This window comes from Enhydra lutris, unplaced genomic scaffold (genome assembly GCF_002288905.1).
Source record: "Enhydra lutris kenyoni isolate GAN:26980312 unplaced genomic scaffold, ASM228890v2 scaffoldscaffold12, whole genome shotgun sequence".
NCBI classification, from domain to species: domain Eukaryota; kingdom Metazoa; phylum Chordata; class Mammalia; order Carnivora; family Mustelidae; genus Enhydra; species Enhydra lutris.
The window spans coordinates 1,972,946-1,996,349 of record NW_019154096.1 but is presented as its reverse complement, the minus strand read 5'-3'; the positions used below and the strand labels follow the sequence as shown (position 1 = coordinate 1,996,349).

Here is a 23,404-nt window from a genome sequence, read left to right as displayed (position 1 = left end):
AATCGACCCAGAAACTGAACCTAATCCTCCAATTTCCTTTTATCAAATATGTTTGATCATGTGGCTACAGGCAAAGTGAACAAAGTTACCATATGCAGGTTGAACTGAGTTATAAACAAATCAAGAGCGGGGCGGCTGGGTAGCACAGTCAGCTGAGTGTCTGACTGACTCTGGGTTTCGGCTCAGGGTTGTGAGATCGAGCCCCACCTTGGGCTCCGTGCTCAGCCTGGAGTCTCCTTGAGACTCTCTCTCACTCTGCCCCTTCCCCCTCACTAAAATTAAATAATATTTTTAAAATCAAGTGAAAAAACATAATGAAATAAGCAAATTAGTTTGAAGGGAGGAGTAGAAGGAAGTGGTGAGATGAGAAAGAAGGTTGGATGTATCATTAATAAATAATGACAACTTAGTCAACAAACGGTAGGCCAAGAAAAGACAGTCTGAAGTAATGATGCTCGATTGCTTTCTCTTCGGTCTTTTCTTAAAATCTAAGTAGAGACAGAGGGACAGAAGAGGAAAACGGACCTTCTTAACTTCCACATCTGAGATGGAATAATACTAGCTTAGAACTTTTTCTGGACTGCTGTAGAACGAATTAACACGTCGACACTTGCCATATCCTTTGGGACTCATCAAAATACTTGACAAAATAACACTGTACGCTTAGAACTCAGCAAGCATCCTCCCCTTCCATCACTGCTTTCCTACGTTTCCACACTACCCTGAAGCCCAGGGGCAGGGATAAGATAGAAGAGTGGTGGCAAAGGAAAGAAGATGGAAGAAGGTCAATGGCACAGGTCTGCCCCAGGGGCAGACAAGAAGGCAGTACTCTCTGCAGGGAGCTTCGAAAGGGTAATAAAACCCAGCAAAAGTTATCCTGATTTTTCCTTTCACTGTGCACAGGCAATTCTCAACAGTTAGGGAATACACTCCTTCCTGCCTGGTTAACTGTCCCCTCCACCAGATGTTCCTGACAAGGTAAATAACCTAACATTAGAGCTGCTGAATTACTAAAGGAAACCTACACACACACACACACACACACACACACACGCTACTATACTAAAGAGCACAACACCTCACCAATAATTTATGGATGCAGGTACAATCACCAATCGATCAGATCTCAACTACAGAAGAACTGAGATAGGTCAGGACTGATACACCCAATAAGACTACATGAAAAATCCATTCCGCTATCCTGATAGGACATATCCCATCTATTTTTTAAATTAACATATAATGTCTTATTTGCCCCAGGGGTACAAGTCTGTGATTCATCAGTCTTAGACAATTCACAGTTCTCACCATAGCACATATCCTCCCCAATGTCCATCCCCAACCACCCCATCCCTCTCACCCCCTCCCCTCCAGCAACCCTCAGTTTGTTTCCTGAGATTAATATCCCATCTATTCTTTAATGAAATTTTATTTCAAAATGGGGGGGGGTTGAAACTACCCTCACAAATACCACCCAGAATAAAAGTTTCACAGAAACCATAAGGTAAATGAAATTTCTTTGTTCCTATCATAAATCTTTAGAAAATAAATTTCTGAAATATGTTCAGAGCTGTGATAGAACAAAATTTGGAATTAAAAAAAAAAAAAATAAAGGGAATTCAAGAGCCGAAAATGGCTTGGATAATATGTGAGTTCATATATGTAGAACTATAACAGTGGAAACAGCTTACAAAAATTAAGCATTTAACTTGACCTTGATCACAAGAAAACTGACTTGCAAGTAAAAAATCAGATCTAGAAACACCAAACATATTTAAGACATTCTCAGTGTCTGTTTCATGCAAGACAGGGATTAAGTTTGACAGATACATGCACCAACAGTCACATCAACAGAAATGTATCGGTTTCTCTTTTCCACTTAGAAAATATCATGCATAGATGCGAAGCCTATGTTCCCAGCTCGGAAATGATCTGAAACTCCTTCTTGGCACTAAAGACTGCCACAGATAGAAAAGTCCTGTTAAAAATGCACTTCGTGTATGTGCTGGGTTTAAGAGTGTTAGTCTGGCTCTCTCACACCTCTACATGGAACACAACCCAAGGAACAGCTCTTCAAGGAAAGGAGTGCTCCTCTCTGCACATAAAGCATTAAGTCCGAACACAGAGACAGAGTCATTTAGCACTAAATAATGTCTCCCTGTCACCTGGCTGATGTTCAAGCAGAAAGTATTAAGAGACCAAAGACAACACCAGATGGGATGACCCCTTAGGATTCATTCTGCAATTAGACCAGAGTGTTACCTACTGTACAAACCATTTATGAGATATTACACTTCTATGAAAAATTAAATATATTTAGTCATACTCCTCTGAAATATTTAGTATCTGTGCAGAGCAGATAAGACCCACATGTAAGTATAAATATAGGTACATATCATGCATAATAGATTGCTAATATTTTAAAATATGCATGCAATCTCAACCAATCTGCCTTCTCCTGAGGAAAGGCAGAGGCCACAGTGAGTGAGTGGCACAGTTTCTCAGAAATCCATACTAGACTCACATTGTATAAACCACATTAAAATCCTAAAGAGAAAACTACAATGTACTAATTATCCCAGCACTGAGGAAGAATACCAAAAAGATCACATTTTAAGTAAGATTATGGAAAAGATGGAGAAGTAATTTTAGAGGCAATTTTCAAGATCTGAATATATATATATATATATATAGATATATAGATATATATGCATATATATATACACACACACACACCCATATACATATATATATGTATATGTATAATTTCAAGATAAGGCAATTTCAGACATTATGGTTTCTTGCACACACTTTCTCTGTCTCTCCCATCCTTCCTCCCTCCCCCTTCAGGTGTTACATATACAACTCCATGATCTCTAGTAAGTACATTTTTCTTACATTGCATAACACAAGGACAAACTTTCCAAACTGATCCAAAAAACTACATAACAAAACTGCATAACAGCAGTCAGATACATAGTAATATATACCACCCACAGGAGAATAAACACCACAGTTTTCAGCAAAAACATGCCAACATGGAATAATGAAATTCATAGAAACTACTTTAATCTTGTTTCTGGGATAGGTTTCGATACAGATCTCCCTACCTGCACATTTATACAAGGGTTCATCACACAAAATGTATAGATAAAACAAGTGTCTGAATTTCTAGATTTGCTTTTGGAAAACACTGAAATATCAGTATATAGCCTCAGGCTCCAGTTAATCTCTGTAATTGACAAACCTATTAAATTTGGGTCTTGCTAAACATAAAAGTCTATAATACAAAGGGAGATTACTATCCAGTGTGCCAGGTGCCGAAACCTCTCTGTTTTCATAGGCTTCCAGTAATTTACCTCATTTCTGTTGCAATCAGTGAGTATCTCAGCTGAGTGCTTTTCTCTGACATGAGAATGAATCAATGAACCAGCCAGTTCTACCTGAGCATGGAACTCCTCATTAGAATTAGGTACATTTATGCTGTAGACAGTGAGGCCAAGTGAAGCAGCAAATTTCAGCTCTTATGTTATTTTCACTCAGCCTACACAAGTATTATAGAGACGAGCAAAATGTTAATTTGTCCATGAAGCAAATTCATGATGTAAATTTTAGGGCTAGATTTTGGAAAGCTCAGCACTGAATTCACAAATGCAAGCTTACAGGGGGGCAAAGATAATGGACGGCAACCCAATGCCACCCAGATAAAGGGAGACACACAGATGCCTGTTCCAGAAACCCCGAGGTTGCAGGGAAGGAGCCCAATCAGAACCCAGGATCAGAAGCCCGTGTTCAGCCCTTCCTGGCTGCATGACCCCAGGCAATTCTCAAGCACTTGCTCCTCAGTCCTTTTCATCTATTAGGTGGAAATAATAACATTACCTAACAGTAGATTGTCATAAATTGTCCAAAACACATTAACCTGTAATAATAAGTAATGTAAGTTAAGGGGGAAAAGCCTTATTTTTGGACTAAAATCAGAGTTTGAATGCCAGCTACCCAGCTCTCTGTCCTAGTCACTGTGATTGTCAGTATTTTCATCCATGAAGTGAACACCTCCCTCAGAGGGTCACGCGAGAGATTAATCAAAAAATACATTCACAAACTACCCAGGACAGGCTGCTCAGAATATAAAAGATGAATAATTGTTGCTGCATCATTCCTATTTCTGTAAGGATTAAATTCACTCACTCAAGACACACTAGCATCAACAAGAGAGGACAAGTTCCCACACCCACGAAGCTCACACTCCTGCAGAAAGAGAGAAATGCCCAGCAAGTGAACGGTTGTGAAAGCGAACACCAGAGAGTGGTAAGAGCCTACCACTCAGAAGGACAGGGTAGAGTAACGAAGGGGGGTTATGTCACCCGCTGGTCAGAATCAGCCTCTGGGCTGAGGGGACACACAATCACCATCACATCAAGTTGTAAGTGAGCATGTTGAATATTCCAGGGCAACAAATACCATTCTGCAAACGGGAAAGGGTTTCGTGAGCTCCAGAAAGAGCGAGGGGGCTGGTGGGTCAAGAGGAGGGAACAAGGACAGAGACCAGGTGGGGCAGGACCCTTGCAGGCCATGGGAAGGACTTTCCGAGTTTAGTCCAATTAGGACAGGAACTGTGAAGGGTTGTGAGGAGGGGAGTAACAGGACTCATTTTACTTCAAAGGACTCATTCTGGCTTCTACATTGGGAGCAGCAATGCTAGTGGAGAAGGTATTACTGTAACTGAAGCAAAAGATGATGGCGACTTCTGCTGGGATGCTGCCTGTGGGGAAGTGGCCACAGTTTGAATGTAATTTAAAATATGGGACGCCTGGGTGGCTCAGTTGGTTAAGTGTCCGACTCTTGATCTCAGCTCAGGTCTTGATCTCAGGGTCCTGAGTTAGGCTCCATGCTGGGAACAGGGCCTGCTTAAAGAAAATAAAAATTTTAAAAAGTAGCATTGACAGGAAAGGAGATGCAGATAGAGAAAAGGAACAATTACAAGTTTTAGGGCTGAACACCCAGATTAACGACAGTGCCATGTACTAAAATGGGAACACTGGGAAAGCAGTCTGAAGCAGGGAAGGGGGGGGTGTGAGGTCAGTTTGGGACACATTAGGTTTGGGATAACTTTTATCCAAATGAGACAGCAAGCAGGCAGCTGGAAACAAGACTCTGAAAGTCAGGTCAAATGTCACTGCTGAAGATAAATACTTAGGAGTCATCGGTACAATAAGGTTGCAAAGGGGAAGTCAACCTCTGAGCGGGAGAAGGTGAAGATGACCATCTCTTCTGGCAACATGTTATTCATTGGTGGCCTCCTCAAGCATCATTTCAGTAGAGTGGGGAGGATGAGATCCAGAATGGAAGGGATTTATAAGAGAATGGAAGAAGAGGAAGAAGAGATGAAGGTATGGAAAATTCTTGAACTGTGCTATAAAAGGGGAACAGAAAAATGTTACAGCAGCAGGAAGGGAATATGGAATTACAGAAGGAAATATTCTGGGGTCCTCTAATATTTCTAATATTCCTCTAATATTCTTCTGGGCATCATGGAGGGGGGTGATCAAAAGAGTCAAAATTCCTGCTCTCAATCAATAACGTCAGGACAAGGATATGAAAAAAATAAAGCAAGCTAGGACAAAGATATAATGGGAGGTGATATTTTAAAAGGCTGCATAGGGAAGAGCTCTCTGATAAGATGAAATTTGTGTGAATGATGTGGGAGAGTCAGCCATGAAGAGATTCAAGAAAAGGTTCTAAGAAAGGTATTACTAGGGGCGCCTGGGTGGCTTGGTGGGTTGAGCCTCTGCCTTTGGCTCGGGTCATGATCTCAGGGTCCTGGGATCGAGCCCTGCATCGGGCTCTCTGCTCAGCATGGAGCCTGCTCCCCCCCCCCACCCTCTCTCTGCCTGCCTCATGCTTACTTATGATCTTTTCAAATAAATAAATAAAAGAAAAAAAAGAAAGGTATTACTGGTATGTTTGAGAAATATATTATCAGATGTTTATATGTTGGTGGGAATAATCCTACAGAAACCCAGTAGAGAGGGAAAAGCTTGTGAGGGAGAGAGAGATAGGACAGGTGTATCTCTACCTGTCATGAGTTCAGGAGAAGGCAGTGGCCACAGGTAGGAGCAAAGATAGAACTCCTGGTAGGTTGGTTGATTCCGTAGAGGGAAGATGTGGAAGTTTGCTTCCAGCGACATCTGTTTTCTCAATGAAATAAGAAGTAAGTTATCAGCTAAGAGTGAGAATGAAGAAGAGGTTTGAGAAATATAATATGGGGCAGTGAACTGCCTAAGGAAACACACAAGGACAGAATGTCAAGACCCACTTGAGGTTAGGGATCCTAAACATTCACTGATATGCACGGTAATGCAAGATCTTTAAACCCTAAAATACTGTGAAATAAATGATACTGTAAGTTTAAAAAAAAAAAAAAAAAGGAGGAAAAAGGATAATGGCCAAGCAGAGAAAATAAAACGTCCTACTCATGTGGACACAGGTTGGACATGATGAGTTAATATCCTGAAAACTGTTTGCAACAAGCATCTTCAGAGTACTTAGGGTCCACCAGGGAGACAGAAGAGGGAGATAACCAATGACACTGGAGCATACACACGATACAGTATCAGGACAGAAGGAAGAAGAGGACAGAGGAGGAGCAGGAAGGGACAGGCCACCAGGAAGAGCAGTCCCAGCCTCCTGCACGTGTAATAGACATCGTAGAGCCCCTTCCTACCTACTATCCAGTTCAATTCATCCCAATGCTATTTGAGACCTATTAGAAAGGCTATTACAGTTGCCTAAAAAATATATATATATAACTCCACAAAGTCAAAATATCAACTAACTCTATAAATCTTGAAGTAGACTGATGGATTTCCCCATTGGGACCCTGGTTCACAGCATCCTTCACACCTCTAGCCCAGGCCTCTCTCTTCCCGGACCATACTCTTCAGGGACAAGGATGATGCCTTCTTGTTACCGCAGCCGTGCTGTCTAGCCTCATACCTGGATTATTACAGATTTTCAATAAATGTTGGATGATCAACAAATGAATAAAAAGGTGTAAATAAAAAAAATAATAATCAACCAAAGTCTCGCCAAGAGGAATTAAAATACCAAGTCTCTCACTTTCTAGCTACTTACCCTTGGAATAATCCCCTTCAGGAAACTCAATGATCTTATTCACACACAAAATAAACCCCCCCTTATCATATTGCATTGATCACTATAAAGATTAAATTAAACAGATGAAGCCCTTTGGAAACTGAAGTGCTAGATTATTAACATCCATACACGGATAGCTCAAATAAGCCATGGAGGTCACGAGCAAGGTCATGCACAGTTTCAGCAGCACGGCAAACAGCTAATGGTGAGACCTGATCACCCATAAGAACTCAGTCTGGGTCAATATTATCCACGAAAGACTGCAGTCTTAAGTAAAACAAAGCTTAACAGAAAATGTAAAAAGGCGTCCATTATGAGTGATGTGAAAACCAGACTTGGTCTAGAAAGAGAAGTCACTAGCCTGCCAAAGGTACTCACCCAAATTTTCAACTAAAGGAAATGGGCACGGGGTGCCTAGGTAGCTCAGAGGGTTAAGCCTCTGCCTTCGGCTCAGGTCATGATCTCAGGGTCCTGGGATCGAGCCCCGCATCGGGCTCTCTGCTCAGCGGGGAGCCTGCTTGCCTGCCTCTCTGCCTGCTTGTGATCTCTGTCTGTCAAATAAATAAATAAAAACAAATCTCTAAAGGAAATGGGCACTTTAAACTTCCCTGGTTTCTAATATCCTGTCCATGATGCTCGACCAAAAAACTGTCAAAAATGCTCAATTCAACAACTTTAATTTTTGGATTAAAAAATTGCCTAAGAGGCCATTTAATGTCTACCATTTTTGTATGTCTTTTAAAAATTCAAATTGGACTTTTTAGAAATCTCTCAGAGGTAAGATGCTGTCACAACGAGTTTAAGTCTCTTTATCATGAAAATTGGGTTCATTCCTTGTTTTACAGATACCTTAGAGAAAAGACAGTTATATTACAACATCCTTTTCTATCCTTTCTAGCAATCAAAAGGTATCGAGGCCGTATTATGAGCAAAAAAATAAACTTCATATGAATAGAGAAAAAGAATTTCCTGCCTGGGATTCTTTGGATTAGTACTGACAAGGAAAAATAAAAACCAAGAAAATACCCCTCAGTTCATGATGGGGGTATCTTGGAGAGGTCTTCCGGCTTGAAGATGATTTAGTCGAATTATAACTGAAACAGAACCCAAAGCAGTATTTCTCTTCTTAAATAAATGGATTTTCCAAATTAAGTATCCTCTTTGTATTAATCTAATCGGATCATGCAAAATCCCCAAAGTTCATGATTTATAGGTGAGATTTCAACATTATAGAAACCTCTGACTCCTTTGCTTAGCCACTCCAGATGTCAAATACAGTATAAGTTTTCACCTTTAAGACCAACCTAAGATAGCTTGGACTCTGTTTTTCACCTGTGTTGCCAGCATAACCAGGCTCTCTCCAAACTATCATTTTTCCCTTCCATCCCCAACAAGGCTCTAGCCACCTTTCTCCAGTTACCCAAATACCCTGTGGCATGGTCTTTGTTCTACAAAGTGTTTCTCCTTTGTGTGTTCTTCCCATGATGCAGTACACTCATGAATTATCTACAATGGCCAGCAAGGGATAGCTTATTAAGCTGTCATGAGCCCCTTTTCGTAATCAACTCTGGAAAGAGGAAGTCTCTCGTGCAGTCAAACATAATGAAGTTTCCAACCCACTAGCACCTCAAAGGTTGGCCACATCTCAGTGGGCTCCGTTTTTCTAATGTTTCTTTTACCCAGTAGTTACTGTAACTACCTCTCTCTTATTTTTTTTAATCAAAGATTGCCCCTCACTGGGGTCCTTCCACAATAAATGGGCAGGATAGGGAGAGTGGGCACTCTCAATATGAAAGTCTATGTAATTTAAATTCCACAGCAAACGAAAGAACAAGAAAAGTGGAGCTGTAACTAGAAAGCTCATTTTAAAGAAACAATTTTTTTTTTCAGGAGCTCAAAATGCTTCCTCTTCCTGCACTATTTAATAGTTTCGAGGGCTTTTCCCTTTCACTTCTCATGCAATCTCACAGAAAAATCAGGAAAAGGTGTTGTCAAGCTCTTTGTGATTAAACTGTGAATCATTTACAGATCTCTTTCAAATTAAAAGTAAGTAAAAGCAACATTTATACAAGTGCCAGTCTTCAACAAAATAAAATAGAAAAGAGGTCTTTTAATTAGGACCAAGAATCACTTACAAAATAATATACAGGACCACAAGAAATAGGTTGTCATTAGGACAAAAAGTTTTATCAATCTCCCATTGAAATTGGCAATCAAGTATTTTAACTTCTCCATTGCTTGGCTGAACTACCAAATTAAGTCAGTGGTCATTAAATCATGGAAACAGATAAACAAACAAATAAATATAAAAACAAAAACAAACCCACAAACTGGAAAAAAGAAATTTAAAAATAACCAAAAATTTTTTAAAACCATGGAAACCATTAAAAACAAAGTAAAAATGATCACATATAATCCTATTTCTGAGCAAAAACCAAATCTAATATGTAAGATGTCGTATTACAACCAAGCCATAAACAACAAACAAGCCATAAACGACCAAGCCAGAAAAACATGAGGAGGTAGGTTCCATTACTTTCAAACTGAGTACAAATTGTTCACGTTGTACTCGACGATTCCAATATCTCATAAACAACACTGATGTGCAGAAAATGAACGTAACTGCCTGAAAACAAATAGCACTGACAAGCTCCAGATAATTCCATTATGCTGCTGGCACAGAGGGAGGTCAACCAGAGTGACAGACCAGCAGGGCCAAGAAAGAGAACAGACTTCAACACTTAGGGTGTCATATGACTTTGGATTAAAGCTGCTTCTACAATGAAAACAAATGTTCCACCGCTGTTGAGGGACAAACCTGTTGAGATTCCATGAAGAGAGAGAACAGAGGTTTCCCAGTGCAGAATTAGCGGACGGATCTTCACGCTCAACACCGTGCTTTCTCAATATTGTCTTTGTTGATGTTTCCCTCCCACTCTGAAACAGTATTTAAAACTCCTCAATTTATGGGGCACCTGGGTGGCTCAGTGGGTGGGCCTCTGCCTGCGGCTCAGGTCATGATCTTAGGGTCCTGGGATCGAGCCCCGCATCGGGCTCTCTGCTCAGCTGGGAGCCTGCTTTCCCCTCTCTGTCTGTCTCTCTGCCTACTTGTGCTCTCTGTCAAATAAATAGATAAAATCTTAAAAAAAAAAAAAAAAAAAAAAACCACCTCCTCAATTTATATCAAACCCCAGACACAGAGATCACAAGGCAGAGAGGCAGGCAGCAGGGGGGAGGGGGAGCAGGCTCCCTGCTGAGCAGAGATCCGGATGTCCCGATAGGGGGCTCAATCCCAGGACCCTGAGATCATGACCTGAGCCAGAGACAGGGACTTAACCCATTGAGCCACCCAGGTGCCCCAGAACTCTTGATTTTGACAATCTGTGGTCTCCATCTACTTCTGTTTTAATGGGAATGAACTTCTCCCTGCACGTTCTAACCGACCCTACAACCTTACTGTTTCTCGAGCCTGACCAGTATGGAAAGAGAGCTGAATTGTACTTCTACCTTAACAGGTACTTGTTTGCCTTTTGGGCTGCTCAGTACATGGTGAGCTGTGTCCTGCCCAAGCGCCAGAGTTCAGAGAGGCATTCCAACAGAAAAACAAAGGGGTGCCCAAAGGGTCCAATCATAAGGCACACAAAAATTACCTTGAACAAGTACTAATAAAACATCAAAACCATGAATTATTAAAAATTATGTTTAAAATAAAACAACTCCTTGTTTTTTCTAAGGAAGCGAACATAATTTAAAGCTTCACTATACATGGCTTTCAAGGAAAAGCCCCCACTTGAACTAGTGGCATCGGACCAGAAGCACTAAGTGTGGAAAGGTTCCTTTTGTTTTCTAAATTTTGAAATACCACCTTGTGCATGAATGTAAACGGACAGGAACATTTAAAACAGAAGGGAGCAGCAGTCTCTTGTGTGGATAGCCTCGTAGTCGCTGCCCCTTCTGGTGAGATAAACCTTGATTTTCCTCTTTGGAATGAGCTTCACCTCCCAGACTTTCAGTCTAATTGATCTGAGTGAAACAGATCATGCACTCCCATTCTTCTAGGGGGCACACTCATGACCAGTAGTTTCCATCCTGGTGACATGACCCATGTCGGAGCAATGAGACTTAATCCCAGCAACGGAATTACTAGGAGGGCGAAGTGCTCTTTTTCTCCCAGCTTCAGAGGTAGTAGAATGTAGGTCTGGAGCTGGTTGTGACCATTTGGCCATGTCAGAGGAAAAACCCATCTGCATCTGAAGCCAACACTGAGGAAAGCATAGCCAAGAACCAAGGGGACCAGTCATAATGTCATCATCTGAATCCCTGGAAATGCCCATCCATGAACTGAGACCTTCCCTGGCCCTTTCAATCATAGGAGTCAATAACACTTTATTTTGGCTTAAACCACTGTGAGTTGGGTTTCTGCACATCCCAAAGAGTGCCACCAATAACTTGAGTGAATCATTGTAGCATTGGCAACATCAGAAATACAAAAATCCTTTTCAATGAAAGGAGGTCACTTTCCCTAGGAAAAGTCCATGGGGACCTGGGAGTGAGGTGATTTCCATAAGGTCACTGCTCTTCTGCAAGAATTTGTGTTATGTATTTTCTTAATCCCTTTACACTCCAGAGTAACATGACAATGGTGACCTCCTACCAGCTGGAGAACTCCTAACGTTGAAAAAAAAAAAAAAAATCCAGAATTCAATGATTTTGTGATACCAGAGAATTAAACACCAGATGAAAACAACTACATATGGCAAAAGCATGTGAGGTTTTTTTTGTGCTTAAACATTAATGGCAGTCTTAATGAGCAAGCCAAATGAACTCTTCTCGTGATCAAATCCTAAAAGAGAAAGGGAAAGATACTCTTTTATCCAAGCTCCTTCCCTCCCTGCTGGGAATATTTAAATCTCAATTATTCCTCAGAGTCTTTGCAACCATGCAGCGTAAATTCCTGATGAAAAAAAAAGAGAGAGAGAGAGACCCTTTCTGGGTATATTCACTCCATAGTGTAGGAATTGCTAAGAAAGAAAATATTAACAGCCTTGTTCAAGTGCACTGCAGTATGACGGCTGGAAGCTGGGGACACCCCCCCTCCCCCACTGCCTGGGTTGAGAAGCATTTTTCCAAAGAAAAACAATAGCAAAAATATACATATTTCCATGTACAGGCAAAAGTTCACCCGTCTTTTTTACACTTTAGTATTTTTAAGTTTCTATGTGTCTACTGAAAAGTGAAGTCAAGAAGAAAGTCTGATGGGGAAAAGTGCTGATGTTGACCCAGGTAGCAGGATCATTCGCCTGGATGCTTCCAAATCACCTAATTGGTTTAGTACCCCTTTCTGTGGTTTTTCACACTCACCTTCTCAATGCTCATAAATATGCTAGAGAACAGGTCATTATTCAATTCAAGACAAAGTCAAACCATAACTGCAAAGGTCAACTGCAACTCTAGTCTAGATCTGAGGTGAATTGCAGGTTCACTACTAACCTGGACACACCCAGCAGCTACAGACCAAAAGAACAGAATGCCGGTACAGCTGGTCTGGCGGGTGGTTCCACAGAACTCATCGTGGCTCCTCACAGTGGAGGCGCCAGCCAAGACCATGGACCAAGGGAGAGGTTAGGATATCAATATCCAGTGATCGGTATTTTCCTTCTCTAAACTATGGGACCCTCCTAGCACACCACAGTAAATAATTAAAGGATACTGACACAGTCTCCAATCATTCCCCAGCCCCATTTTCCAATTCAGGAAAGGATCATACAAAAAACACTTTCTCTTGTAGTATCTTGAAGTACCACATGCCATTAGTAAAAGCTTCTACTATTAAACGTTCTGTATTACGTTACCTAAATTCAATGTAACCTTTTTTCTCTGGTTTACCACTCCAAAGATGAAGAGTTTACTACCTGCTATCTTCAGGACTTTTTGGTACTTATCCTTAATTCTAAAAAGAACTTCAGCTGATCTTTCTTTACCAGTAACCATCTTTATCATCTTGGAGAAACCATTTAATTTTCCTAGACCTAAATTTCGTCCTCTACAAAATAAAGTATCAGAACAAATTTGTGGACACTTAAGACTTTTACTAAGTCAATGTTCATCCCAACACTCTAGGTTGGTTCCTTAGACTCTGTTCTAGCTATTTAAATATGTGCCCCATGTACATTTTTTCCTACATTCCTAATTCTTTCCTGGTACTTACCAAGAAAAAAAAGTAATAAAGATACAGATAAAAAAACAATCCAATACAAAATTTCAATGCTCTTCGCTGACCTCCTATCTCACAATACCCACTACAGGTGAATGGGAGGGGAGCTAATATGGCAACCACTGTGTCTGAAACATGGAAGGCATACCCTTTCTTCTCTTCCTTGTATCAGAGCTAATAAAAGCCATCAGCTGGTAATTAGAAATAAACCTTTCCAATTTGTAAGTCAGGTTTTTAGTGTTTTACTGTTATTTTGAAAAACTGATGGATGATAGAACACTATGGAGGGGAAGAGAAGTTTGTGTTCAGGGACTTCCCATATACTCTCATATGGGGATATGGGTATCTCCATGTACCCCATATATTCTCAGGATATGCTGGAATGAAGACAGGCTTGGGAAATTCCTACTCATAATGCAAAACAACACTGGGATAAAGGTAAGTATGTGATGAACACCAATGCCTGCTTCTCATGCTTTCCTCAAATATACACACACATGACATGCTATAAGTTAGCATGCGTCTGTTTAAATGATAGCACATCTGTACCCTACCCTTTGCTCTAAAAACTATTTTAACAACCATGGTGTCTAGCCTTAAGGGACATGGGAAAGCATCTCAGTGATCTATGCTCCTCTTAGACCCCTGTTACTTAATGATATGAATGAACATAGCTGTGGGATCTTCACACATGCGTAGGGAGCAAATCAATGTTGCAATTGCAGTAGCCAAACCCAAACTTTTCCAAATTTTTGATAAACTAAGGAACAAATAGTTCACTCCACAATCTCTACTTTGCTTATTAGTGATGAGGAACTGTGCCATGAATTCAGATGAACTGCTGTTAATATCCAGAAACCATTTTGAGAAGCAGCCCTACAATTTATAGAAATCATAAAACCACTCATGATAAAGAATCTGATAAGGAAACCCAAAGTGATATGGATCCCCACTGGTCTTGCTAGCTGAATACCCACTCCCGATTTCAAGAACAACTGTGCATCAATGACCAGGGGAAGGCAAGTCAGGAAGGCTCACACAGCACTGGGACCTTCCCACATGGAGATGGGCCTTTGGCAAAAAGTAGGAAAACACCTCTTGTTTAAAGGACAGCTCTCTAGAATCCTTTTCTCTACTTTTCATAAATACTATACAACAAGAAAAAGTCAATGTATATGGACTAGAGTCGAGAGAACAGATCAAATAGTAAAACCTAATTTTTTTTTAAACTTTTTTTTTTTTTTTAAAGATTTTATTTATTTATTTGACAGAAATCACAAGTAGGCAGAGAAGCAGGCAGAGAGATAGAGGAGGAAGCAGGCTCCCTGCTGAGCAGAGAGCCCGATGTGGGGCTCGATCCCAGGACTCTGAGATCATGACCTGAGCTGAAGGCAGAGGCTTTAACCCACTGAGCCACCCAGGCGTCCCAAAACCTAATTTTTTTTTAACATTTAGTCAGAATTTTGGAGAGGATGCCTGGGCTTCTGAATCAAGATGCTTCAAAAATAGACCCCAAGGGGCGCCTGGGTGGCTCAGTGGGTTGAGCCACTGCCTTCGGCTCAGGTCATGATCCCAGGTCCTGGGTTCAAGCCCCCCATCGGGCTTTCTGCTCAGCAGGGAGCCTGCTTCCTCCTCTCTCTCTGCCTGCCTCTCTGCCTACTTGTGATTTCTCTCTGTCAAATAAATAAATAAAATCTTTAAAAAAAAAAAAAAATAGACCCCAAATCCCAAAGAGAGCTACACTAGTGGTTTTAAGCACCTTTGTCAGTAAGAGTAGAGGACACATCTTTCACAGCATCCATAAGCTTCTTAAAAAATGAACTAGATTTTGGGGCTGCCTGGGTGGCTCAGTGGGTTAAGCCTCTGCCTTCAGCTCAGGTCATGATCTCAGGGTCCTGGGATCGAGTCCCGCATCAGGCTCTCTGCTAGGCAGGGAGCCTGCTTCCTCCTCTCTCTCTCTCTCTCTCTCTCTCTCTGCCTGCCTCTCTGCCTACTTGTGATCTCTGTCAAATAAATAAGATCTTAAAAAAAAAAAAATGAACTAGATTTTGGGGTCCCTGGGTGGCTCCAGACAGCTGAGCATCTGACTCTTGGTTTTGGCTCAGGTCATGATCTCATCATCCCAGGATCGAGCCCTGTGTCAGGCTCCATGCTCAGTGCACAGGCTGCTTGGGATTCTTCCCTTTTTCTTCTCCCCCACCTCTGCCCGTTCCCCCATCCGCATGCCCAAGAGCACACATATGCTTTAAATCTTTTTTTAAAAAACTGAATATAAAAAATAAAAATTAGATTTTTGACCATAAAAAAATAATCACAAAATTTTGAGTTCCCTGGGGGCCACGTACATCATCTGTGAGTCCCCTACACTTACTGCAAATGTAAGAAATTAGTAGGTACCACTAAAATTTACTGAAATTTATGAAAAAAAATGTGACTGAAAAAAGTATTTTCTACTTCCATACATCTAATAAGATTAGGCTATCTAGAAATGTTTTCTATTTCCTAGAATATTAATCATCAGTCTATCCCTGTTTAATATTCGCAAAAAGAAAATTTATAATCATGAGTATGTTTACAACTTTCAATTTACATATTTTTTTTTAAGATTTTCTTTATTTATTTGGCAGAGAGAGAGAGAAAGACAGCGGCGAGAGAGGGAACACAAGCAGGGGGTATGGGAGAGGGAGAAGCAGGCTTCCCACCAAGGAGGGAGCCTGATGACAGGCTTGATTCCAGGACCTTGGGATCATGACCTGAGCCAAAGGCAGATGCCTAACTACTGAACCACCCAGGAGCCCCTCAATTTACATATTTTAATTTATCCCCACAGTTAAGAAATTTGCCATCATTCCAACATAAAGCATGTAAAAACATTTTAACACCTGAGATTTGATGACAAGCCAATTCCCACTGAACAGATACTTCAGATGTAAACTTCTGAATATTCCACAGGCTCTGTGTGGGAAAGAATTCATGAAGGAATTAAATACCACAATTTACTAACAACCAAAACTACTTCATGTTAAGTATTGTGAATTCTGTCTAGACATAGAGGGTTGATGAACGAAGGGTGGGAATGACACAGGAAGGTTCAAAGGTTCACTTTGAGGGGTCCCATCCAACTCCTATGGTTCCCTAACCTTACTATATAAGAAGCTGTATCTTTAGGAGGAAAGGCACAGAAGCAAGGAAGAGACTTGATTCTTGCTGAAAAAGAAAGGGTTTTACTCCAAGGTTAAGGTTCCTTCAGGATATTCTAGAAACAAAATGTCGGCAGCTCTCACAATCAAGGACAATGCACACTAAGTGCAATCCTTACGAGTTCCTTAAAGTCAGTTACTTAGTATTTCATGTATGAATGCCCAGTACTGACCAGTAGGCCCAGTATCTTGTATGTCCTCAATAAACGTTTACTGACTAAATTCAAGACTCTCTCACTCTCAGCAAATGTAATAATTTATAAAGTAATTCAAATAAACACCAAAGCTTCTGCATACAAAATAACAAAACTGGCAAAGACAGAGTTGAAGCGTAACCCATTATCATCAATTAAGAAAAACATGGAAGCTGTGTCTTTTTCAATTTAAATTATTTGTTTGCCATAGCTGGTAGGGCTGGGGTTATTTAATGTCTTGAAAAACAAACAAACAAAGAATTTTGGAGATTATAGGATCAGCTTCATCAGAGGGCAGGAAGTAGGTCTTCTTATTCAAAGAAGGCAGGGCAAAATTTCAGTAGATGGGACCATCTTCCGCCTGGAAACTAAGAAGTCTCTGGGGATCTTGAAGGTAGGAACAGAAAGTTATTGTTCCTACAAAGGCCAGACAGTTTACCTAGAACTTCTAAAAGAAACTTCAGAAAGTTTCTCATCTTTTCGTACTTTGCTGGTTATTGGCTAAGTGGGAGAACCACACAGAACTGTTCAGTAAAACATATGACCCAGGGTTCTAGCTAGGGGAGTAAAGCACGGAACGTGTAGAGCATTCCTAATACCTTAGAAAGAGTTGAATACTGAACTCTGATTGGTAGATAACATGCTTACGGACGTATGTTCCTACAGTTGGTATTATTAACAGTTAGGAGAGCTGTTAAATGGGAGTTTTGATTTGCAGGATTTCTAAACAAGTTACATTCAAAGGGCATATCCTTCCTAACAGACACTCCAAGGAATACATAAACAACAAAACTAACAAGTATACAACCACCAAGCTGGGAAAGGCAAGACTAATAGCCATTATACTTGAATGATGCATAGTCTAGTCATGACACATGCATAAAGATAGAGAACACCAGAAAGTCACCCAATAGAAACTGAGTATTAAAAAGTCACCCAAAAAGGTGTTAATAATTAATAACAAATTAATAACTAATTAGTTAATAACTAATAACAAATTACCAGATAAGACCAAGAGGAAAAAAACTAAATACTTAATGTGATCATTTATACCATAAACTTCTCTCTCTAGAACAAAAAATTCTTGGGTTTAAGGGTTACACAAGGAGGAATTTCAAAACAGATAAAGCAATCTGTGAACTTCTGAAAACACTTTAAGTTTCATCTTGGTCACATGTTCTAACAGCAGAATTAAAAACTTTTGCAGCATTGAAACAAACTGGAGACCCTTAATAAACCGTAATTTACCATTTTCATGGGAATATAGGAATTATCTCAGGGTATTTCCTCTTAATAAATACGCCCCAACTACAAACTGATGTTTCTTTAATCTTCACATTCTTTCTCCATGGCTTTCCATATTTTTCCTCAATATCTTTTCTACTATGCAAAGCTGATAAAAGTATCAGTTATGTATACCGTAGGTAAGCAATGAACAAAAATGTCTTCAGCGCTCAAGCATAATTTCCTGTCACTCTAGCATCTGCAACTTTCTCTCCTCTGTTCATATTTTCTAATGTGCTATGGTCTAAATGCTTGGGTCCCCCCAAAATTCACATGTTGGAATCCTAATGCCCATGTGATGTGATCCTAATGCCCATGTGATGTGATGTGGGGCCTTTGGGAGGTGCTTAGGTCATGAACATGAAGCCCTCATGAATGGGATTAATGTCCTTATGAAAGAGAGCCCACAAGGCTCCCTAGACCTTCCATGACATTAGGACAGAGTGAGAAGTCTGTGACCCAGAAGACCGCCCTCACCCAACATGCTGTACCCTGACCTCAGACTTCCAGCCTCCAGAACTGTAGGAAATAAACTGGGTGGCTTAAGCCACCCAGTCTGTGGTGTTTTGTGATAGCACCCCAAACGGATAAGACACCATGTGGACCCCAGAAGTTGCTACCTAAAATTAGAAAAACATTAGAGGGCGCCTGGGTGGCTCAGTTGGTCAGGCGACTGCCTTCAGCTCAGGTCTGATCCCGGAGTCCTGGGATCAAATTCCACATTGGGTTCCCAGCTGCACAGGGATTCTGCTTCTCCCTCTGACCATCTCCCCTCTCATGCTCTCTCTCACTCTCAGTCTCAAATAAATAAATAAAATCTTTTTTTTTTAATGTTTAAAATAAAAAAAAGGAAGAAAGAAAGAAAGAAAAGAAATGAGTTACAGGACACTGGGTCAATAGTGAAAAGACCTCATGTTATTCAGCATCTAGTTGTGAGACGCAGAGATGCTGAGTGATTTGTCCATTGCCACCCTGATCCACGGCAAAGAAAATCAGTACTCATCGTGACTCCTTTAAAAACCAAAGTAGAGTAGGATTGGGTGGGAGGACATGGAGAAGGCAGAAAAGACCAGACAACACACTATGACCTGCTTAGGCCATGGACATAAGCCTCCTGACAAGGCCATCAGGTCCCCAGTGCCTAACGCCGCACACATCTCCCTTCGCTGGGGAACATGAAAAAGCATCTTCGGTAGTCATACCCATGTACTACATTGTGGAGAGATTAACTAAATTTCAGCTCGGAGGGGAATTTGTGTGGCTAAAACAAAATACAGGAAAGGTATGGTAAGTATTTTAATAAACCATATGCTCTGCTAATGCTACCACTGAGCTCTCCATTATAGATTCACATACATATAATCAAAATGAACTACATTCCTGGACAAAGTTCCCCGCCCCTCATAAAGTATGTTCTTCCAATCGAATGAGCCATTCCCCCCCGGGTGTTGAACGGTTAACAGACCACAGAAACACATCACTCTTGGCTCCTGTTTGAAACCAGCAGCAAGAGCAAACCATGGGTCCTGAACTCAGGGCCTACGTCAGTGAAGTTTTAAGAAGCTCTAATTCACTTGACATACCTCTGTGCAGCAAGGCATTTACCTGGCTGAATAAGTAAACACGAAAAAATGATGCAAAAAATAAAAATGTCCAGTTCTTTGACTGCCGTGATACAAAGCTACTCACAGACCAAACAATCACTACAGAAACAAATCTCATGATCCTCACTCATTTTGCTAAAATCATGGTCTTCTTAAAATGACCACAGACTTAATTTCTATACAAGGAAAAATGCACTTCGAATTACAACTAGTCACAGTTTTAGGAGTAACCTTTTAAAAACGAGAACAGGCCAATATACAACTAACTTTTCTATTAAGCCATCTATCATGTTAACAGATAAACATGTTATTTAAAAACTTATGTCTCTACTGTCAAGGAAGATTCCTCAAAATACCTCCATTTGGAGGAAAAAAGTAACATAATGTTGAGAGTTATTCATTTCAAGTGATTGTTGGCTGTTTTTCATTTTTCTAAAGCTATCTGGCATTAAAGGACTTGGTAACAAGTCTGAAACTCCAGTAACTAACATGTAGAAGAGAGATTAAAGTCAACATTCTCTTTTAAATAAATCAAATAGCCTTAGGGATAATATTAGAAATATTTATTTTTAAAAGTATTGGAATGATCACCAGGGGACATTTGCCCTCTCTATTTATGTTAGCCACAATTTAAGGGTTTTTTTTTTTTTTTTCCACTCAGTGTTTCCTCCAGGATAAATAAGATAGTTGCTTTTCATAATTAATTTTAGTTACTTTCCTCAGGGTAATGTAATAGTTCAACATTTTATTCACCTTTCAGCCTAACAACAATTTATGATGACATAAAAAAGGCATCTAGATGGCAGTGTCCAGGCAGAAGGCAGAGTTCCTTAAAAAAAAAGAACAAGGAAAATGGTCTTCCCAGGCTAGTGTTTTTCTAGATGAGCCAACAGGGCTGGTGCTGGGGGGCACCTATTCTGTACAATACCCCACATGGTCTTCCCCTGCCCGGGAGCAGTGGCAAGGCTGGTGGGGGATCTTGTTACATCTAGAACCCACCAAGGTAACGCTGGGCCACTTCAGTCTCTATTAGGAGCCTGGTAAATTTCAGTCCAAAGCCTTCTAGTGGGAACCAAAACCTCTGAGGGTATGAATCTTAAGAAGTGAACTAACTGGCATAAATTGCCATTTCCCCAGCCCCAGGCCAGCATGCTGGGCACAGCGTGCGTGAGTGCAAGGATACAAGCACATTCAACACCCTTGAGGATGTCCTAGTGTGCTCACAAGCAAGCCTGGGGTACAACTTTACCCCCAATCATCTGTACAACCTCGGGGAACCAGCATCACTCCTGAAAGCCTGAGACTCTGCATCTGTAGAGGTTAAGACCTGGAGTTACAGGACGCCATGATTAAAGTGACTGGCACAGTCCAAGGCACACTGCCAAATGCAATACGTGTTACCTAACTCTGCTCTCTCTTCCCCCACTCCCTTCATGTCACTGCACGGTCCTCATTCAAGCTCTCTTTCGAAAGCCAAAGAGCTTTCGAAAACCATGAAAAGGAAGAGAACGTGTCCTGTGTTTTAGAAAACAGTTTATATAAATTTTGGACAGCCCTCATCTTTACCATTTACCCATAATTATTATTAAACAGTATGTGACGTACATGCCACTACATTCCAGAGGGCTCCCTACAAATGAACATCTGGCCTCCTACACTCTGTCACTCTTATGAAACACAAATTTTGGGGCACCTGGATGGCTCGGTCAGTTAAGCTTCTGCCTTCATCTCAGAGTCCTGGGATGGAGCCCCACATAGGGCTTCCTGCTCAGTGGGGAGCCTGCTTCTCCTTCTCTCTCTGCTGCTCCCCTGCTTGTGCTCTCTCTCTCAAATAAAATCTTCAAACACACACACACACACACACATTTCACCACTAATCCCTTCTTGTCTATACTGCAAAGTAGCACTGGAATTTTTTTTTAAATTTTATTTCCTTATTTCAGAGAGGGAGAGAGAGAGAGCAAGCATAAGTGGAGGCTGGGGGAAAGGGAGAAGGAGACCTCCCCGCTGAGTGGAGAGCCCGATGCGGGGCTCGATCCCAGGATTGTGGGATCATGACCAGAGCTGAAGGCAGATGCGTAACCAACTGAGCCACCCATGTGCGCCAGCCCTGAAGTTTTAAACCCTCCTAAATGTTATTACAATAGAGAACAAGGTAAAGTCTAACTACCTACTAAGCTATCTCTCCCAGCCACCTAGTTAGATACTGTTGCTGAGCTCTCCACACTGCTTGGAGACCTGAGGTGCTTTTCTAAGTGAATAGAATTACTATTTATATCACAAAACATTCACTAAGACAATCATGCCTTCTGACGGGTCACACCGTCAGAAAGGAAAAAAAAAAAAAAAAACAGGTAAGCAATGGCTTTGGAAATAGAAGGGAAAAGACAAAGCACTTCAAGGACACAGAAAGGAAACAAAAGTACATGGATCCAGAGGGATCCACTTTAGTTCCAGAAATCATGGGGAGGGGAAAGATGCAGCAATTTAATATAATCTCAGGAGGAATCCTAGCCTATTTACAGCATCATGCGGTTTTTCCAACGAACCACCCAAGTATTACTGAACATCATCATGGCAACCCCTGTAACAGGACTGCTAACTTTCAGCTAGATACCACACTGGATCAACTCCTGACTCTGAAGTGAGGAGGGGGCTCCCTCCCTTTCTCCATCCCCAGTTTCCATTAGGAAGGATTCTCTTAGGCTTCTGTCTCTTCCTCCTCTGCACCCCCAGGAGATGGCTTAACCTAGCGGATTGGCCCTTTTCTCCTCTTGGGAACACACCGCCCACAAGAATGGGCTACCCAATCAGTAATAAATGTGATGTCATAATCTCTCACTTGCTCTAATCTTTTATTTCCCACGTTCTTCAGAACCCAAGCAAGAAAATGGATGTTATTGCCTGGGCCCGCTCAGACAAAGAAGTGACCACCTCCCATGATGACTCAAACAAATCTAACCTTTGGAAACACAGTTCAGGGGTTAAGAGTAGAGAATCTAAAATTGGGATGCAAGGGGCACCCGAGTGGTCAGTCAGTTAAGCACCCAACTCTTGGTTTTGGTTCAGGTCATGATCTCAGGGTTGTGAGATCGAGTCCTGTGTTGGGCTCTGAGCTCAGCAGGGAGTTGGCTCAATATTCTAATTCGCTCTCCTCCTCTCTCTCTCTCTCTCTGCCCCGCCCCCTGTTCCTGCTTGCTTTTTAAATAAATAAAAACTATTAAAAAAAAAACTTGGGATGTAATGTTCTGCCCTTCATCCTCTCTGTGGACTATAAAGGCATGGGTAGCTGTGCCTGGGTGGCTCAGTCGTTAAGTGCCTGCCTTCGGCTCAGGTGGTGATCCCAGGTCATGGGATAGAGCCCTGCATAGGGCTCCCTGCTTTGAGGGAAGCCTGCTTCTCCCTCTCTCTGTCAAATAAATAAAAATCTTAAAAAAAAAAAAAAAAAAAAAGAAAGTGTAGGTAAAATTCTTCACTTTGCTGGGTCTCAGTTTCCTCACCTGTAAAATGGGGCTAATAATAGTAACTCATAGGATTATTACATATGTAAAGACCTTAGCACAGTGCCTGAACATAATTAAGTAAATTTCAGGATAACTACATAGAGTACCATTTTTCTCATTATTACTGATAAGATAAGACTTGAAAGAAAGTACTCCACCATGCTAGGTTAGGGTCTGTTTTATGAGTTCACGTCTACACAGGACACCAAGAATGATGAGCGAACTATAATGGAGAAATTGTAGAAAA

General features: G+C 41.1%; 1 protein-coding gene across 1 annotated transcript in view; it reads right to left on the bottom strand.

Moving 5' to 3' along the window:
* LOC111144745 (ryanodine receptor 2) overlaps positions 1–12,765 on the bottom strand; it is a 549,385-nt gene extending 536,620 nt beyond the window's left edge. The window contains 1 exon segment of the mRNA XM_022499183.1: positions 12,583–12,765. Coding sequence (XP_022354891.1) covers positions 12,583–12,765 — 183 coding nt within the window.
* Between the last annotated feature and the right edge of the window lie 10,639 nt (positions 12,766–23,404).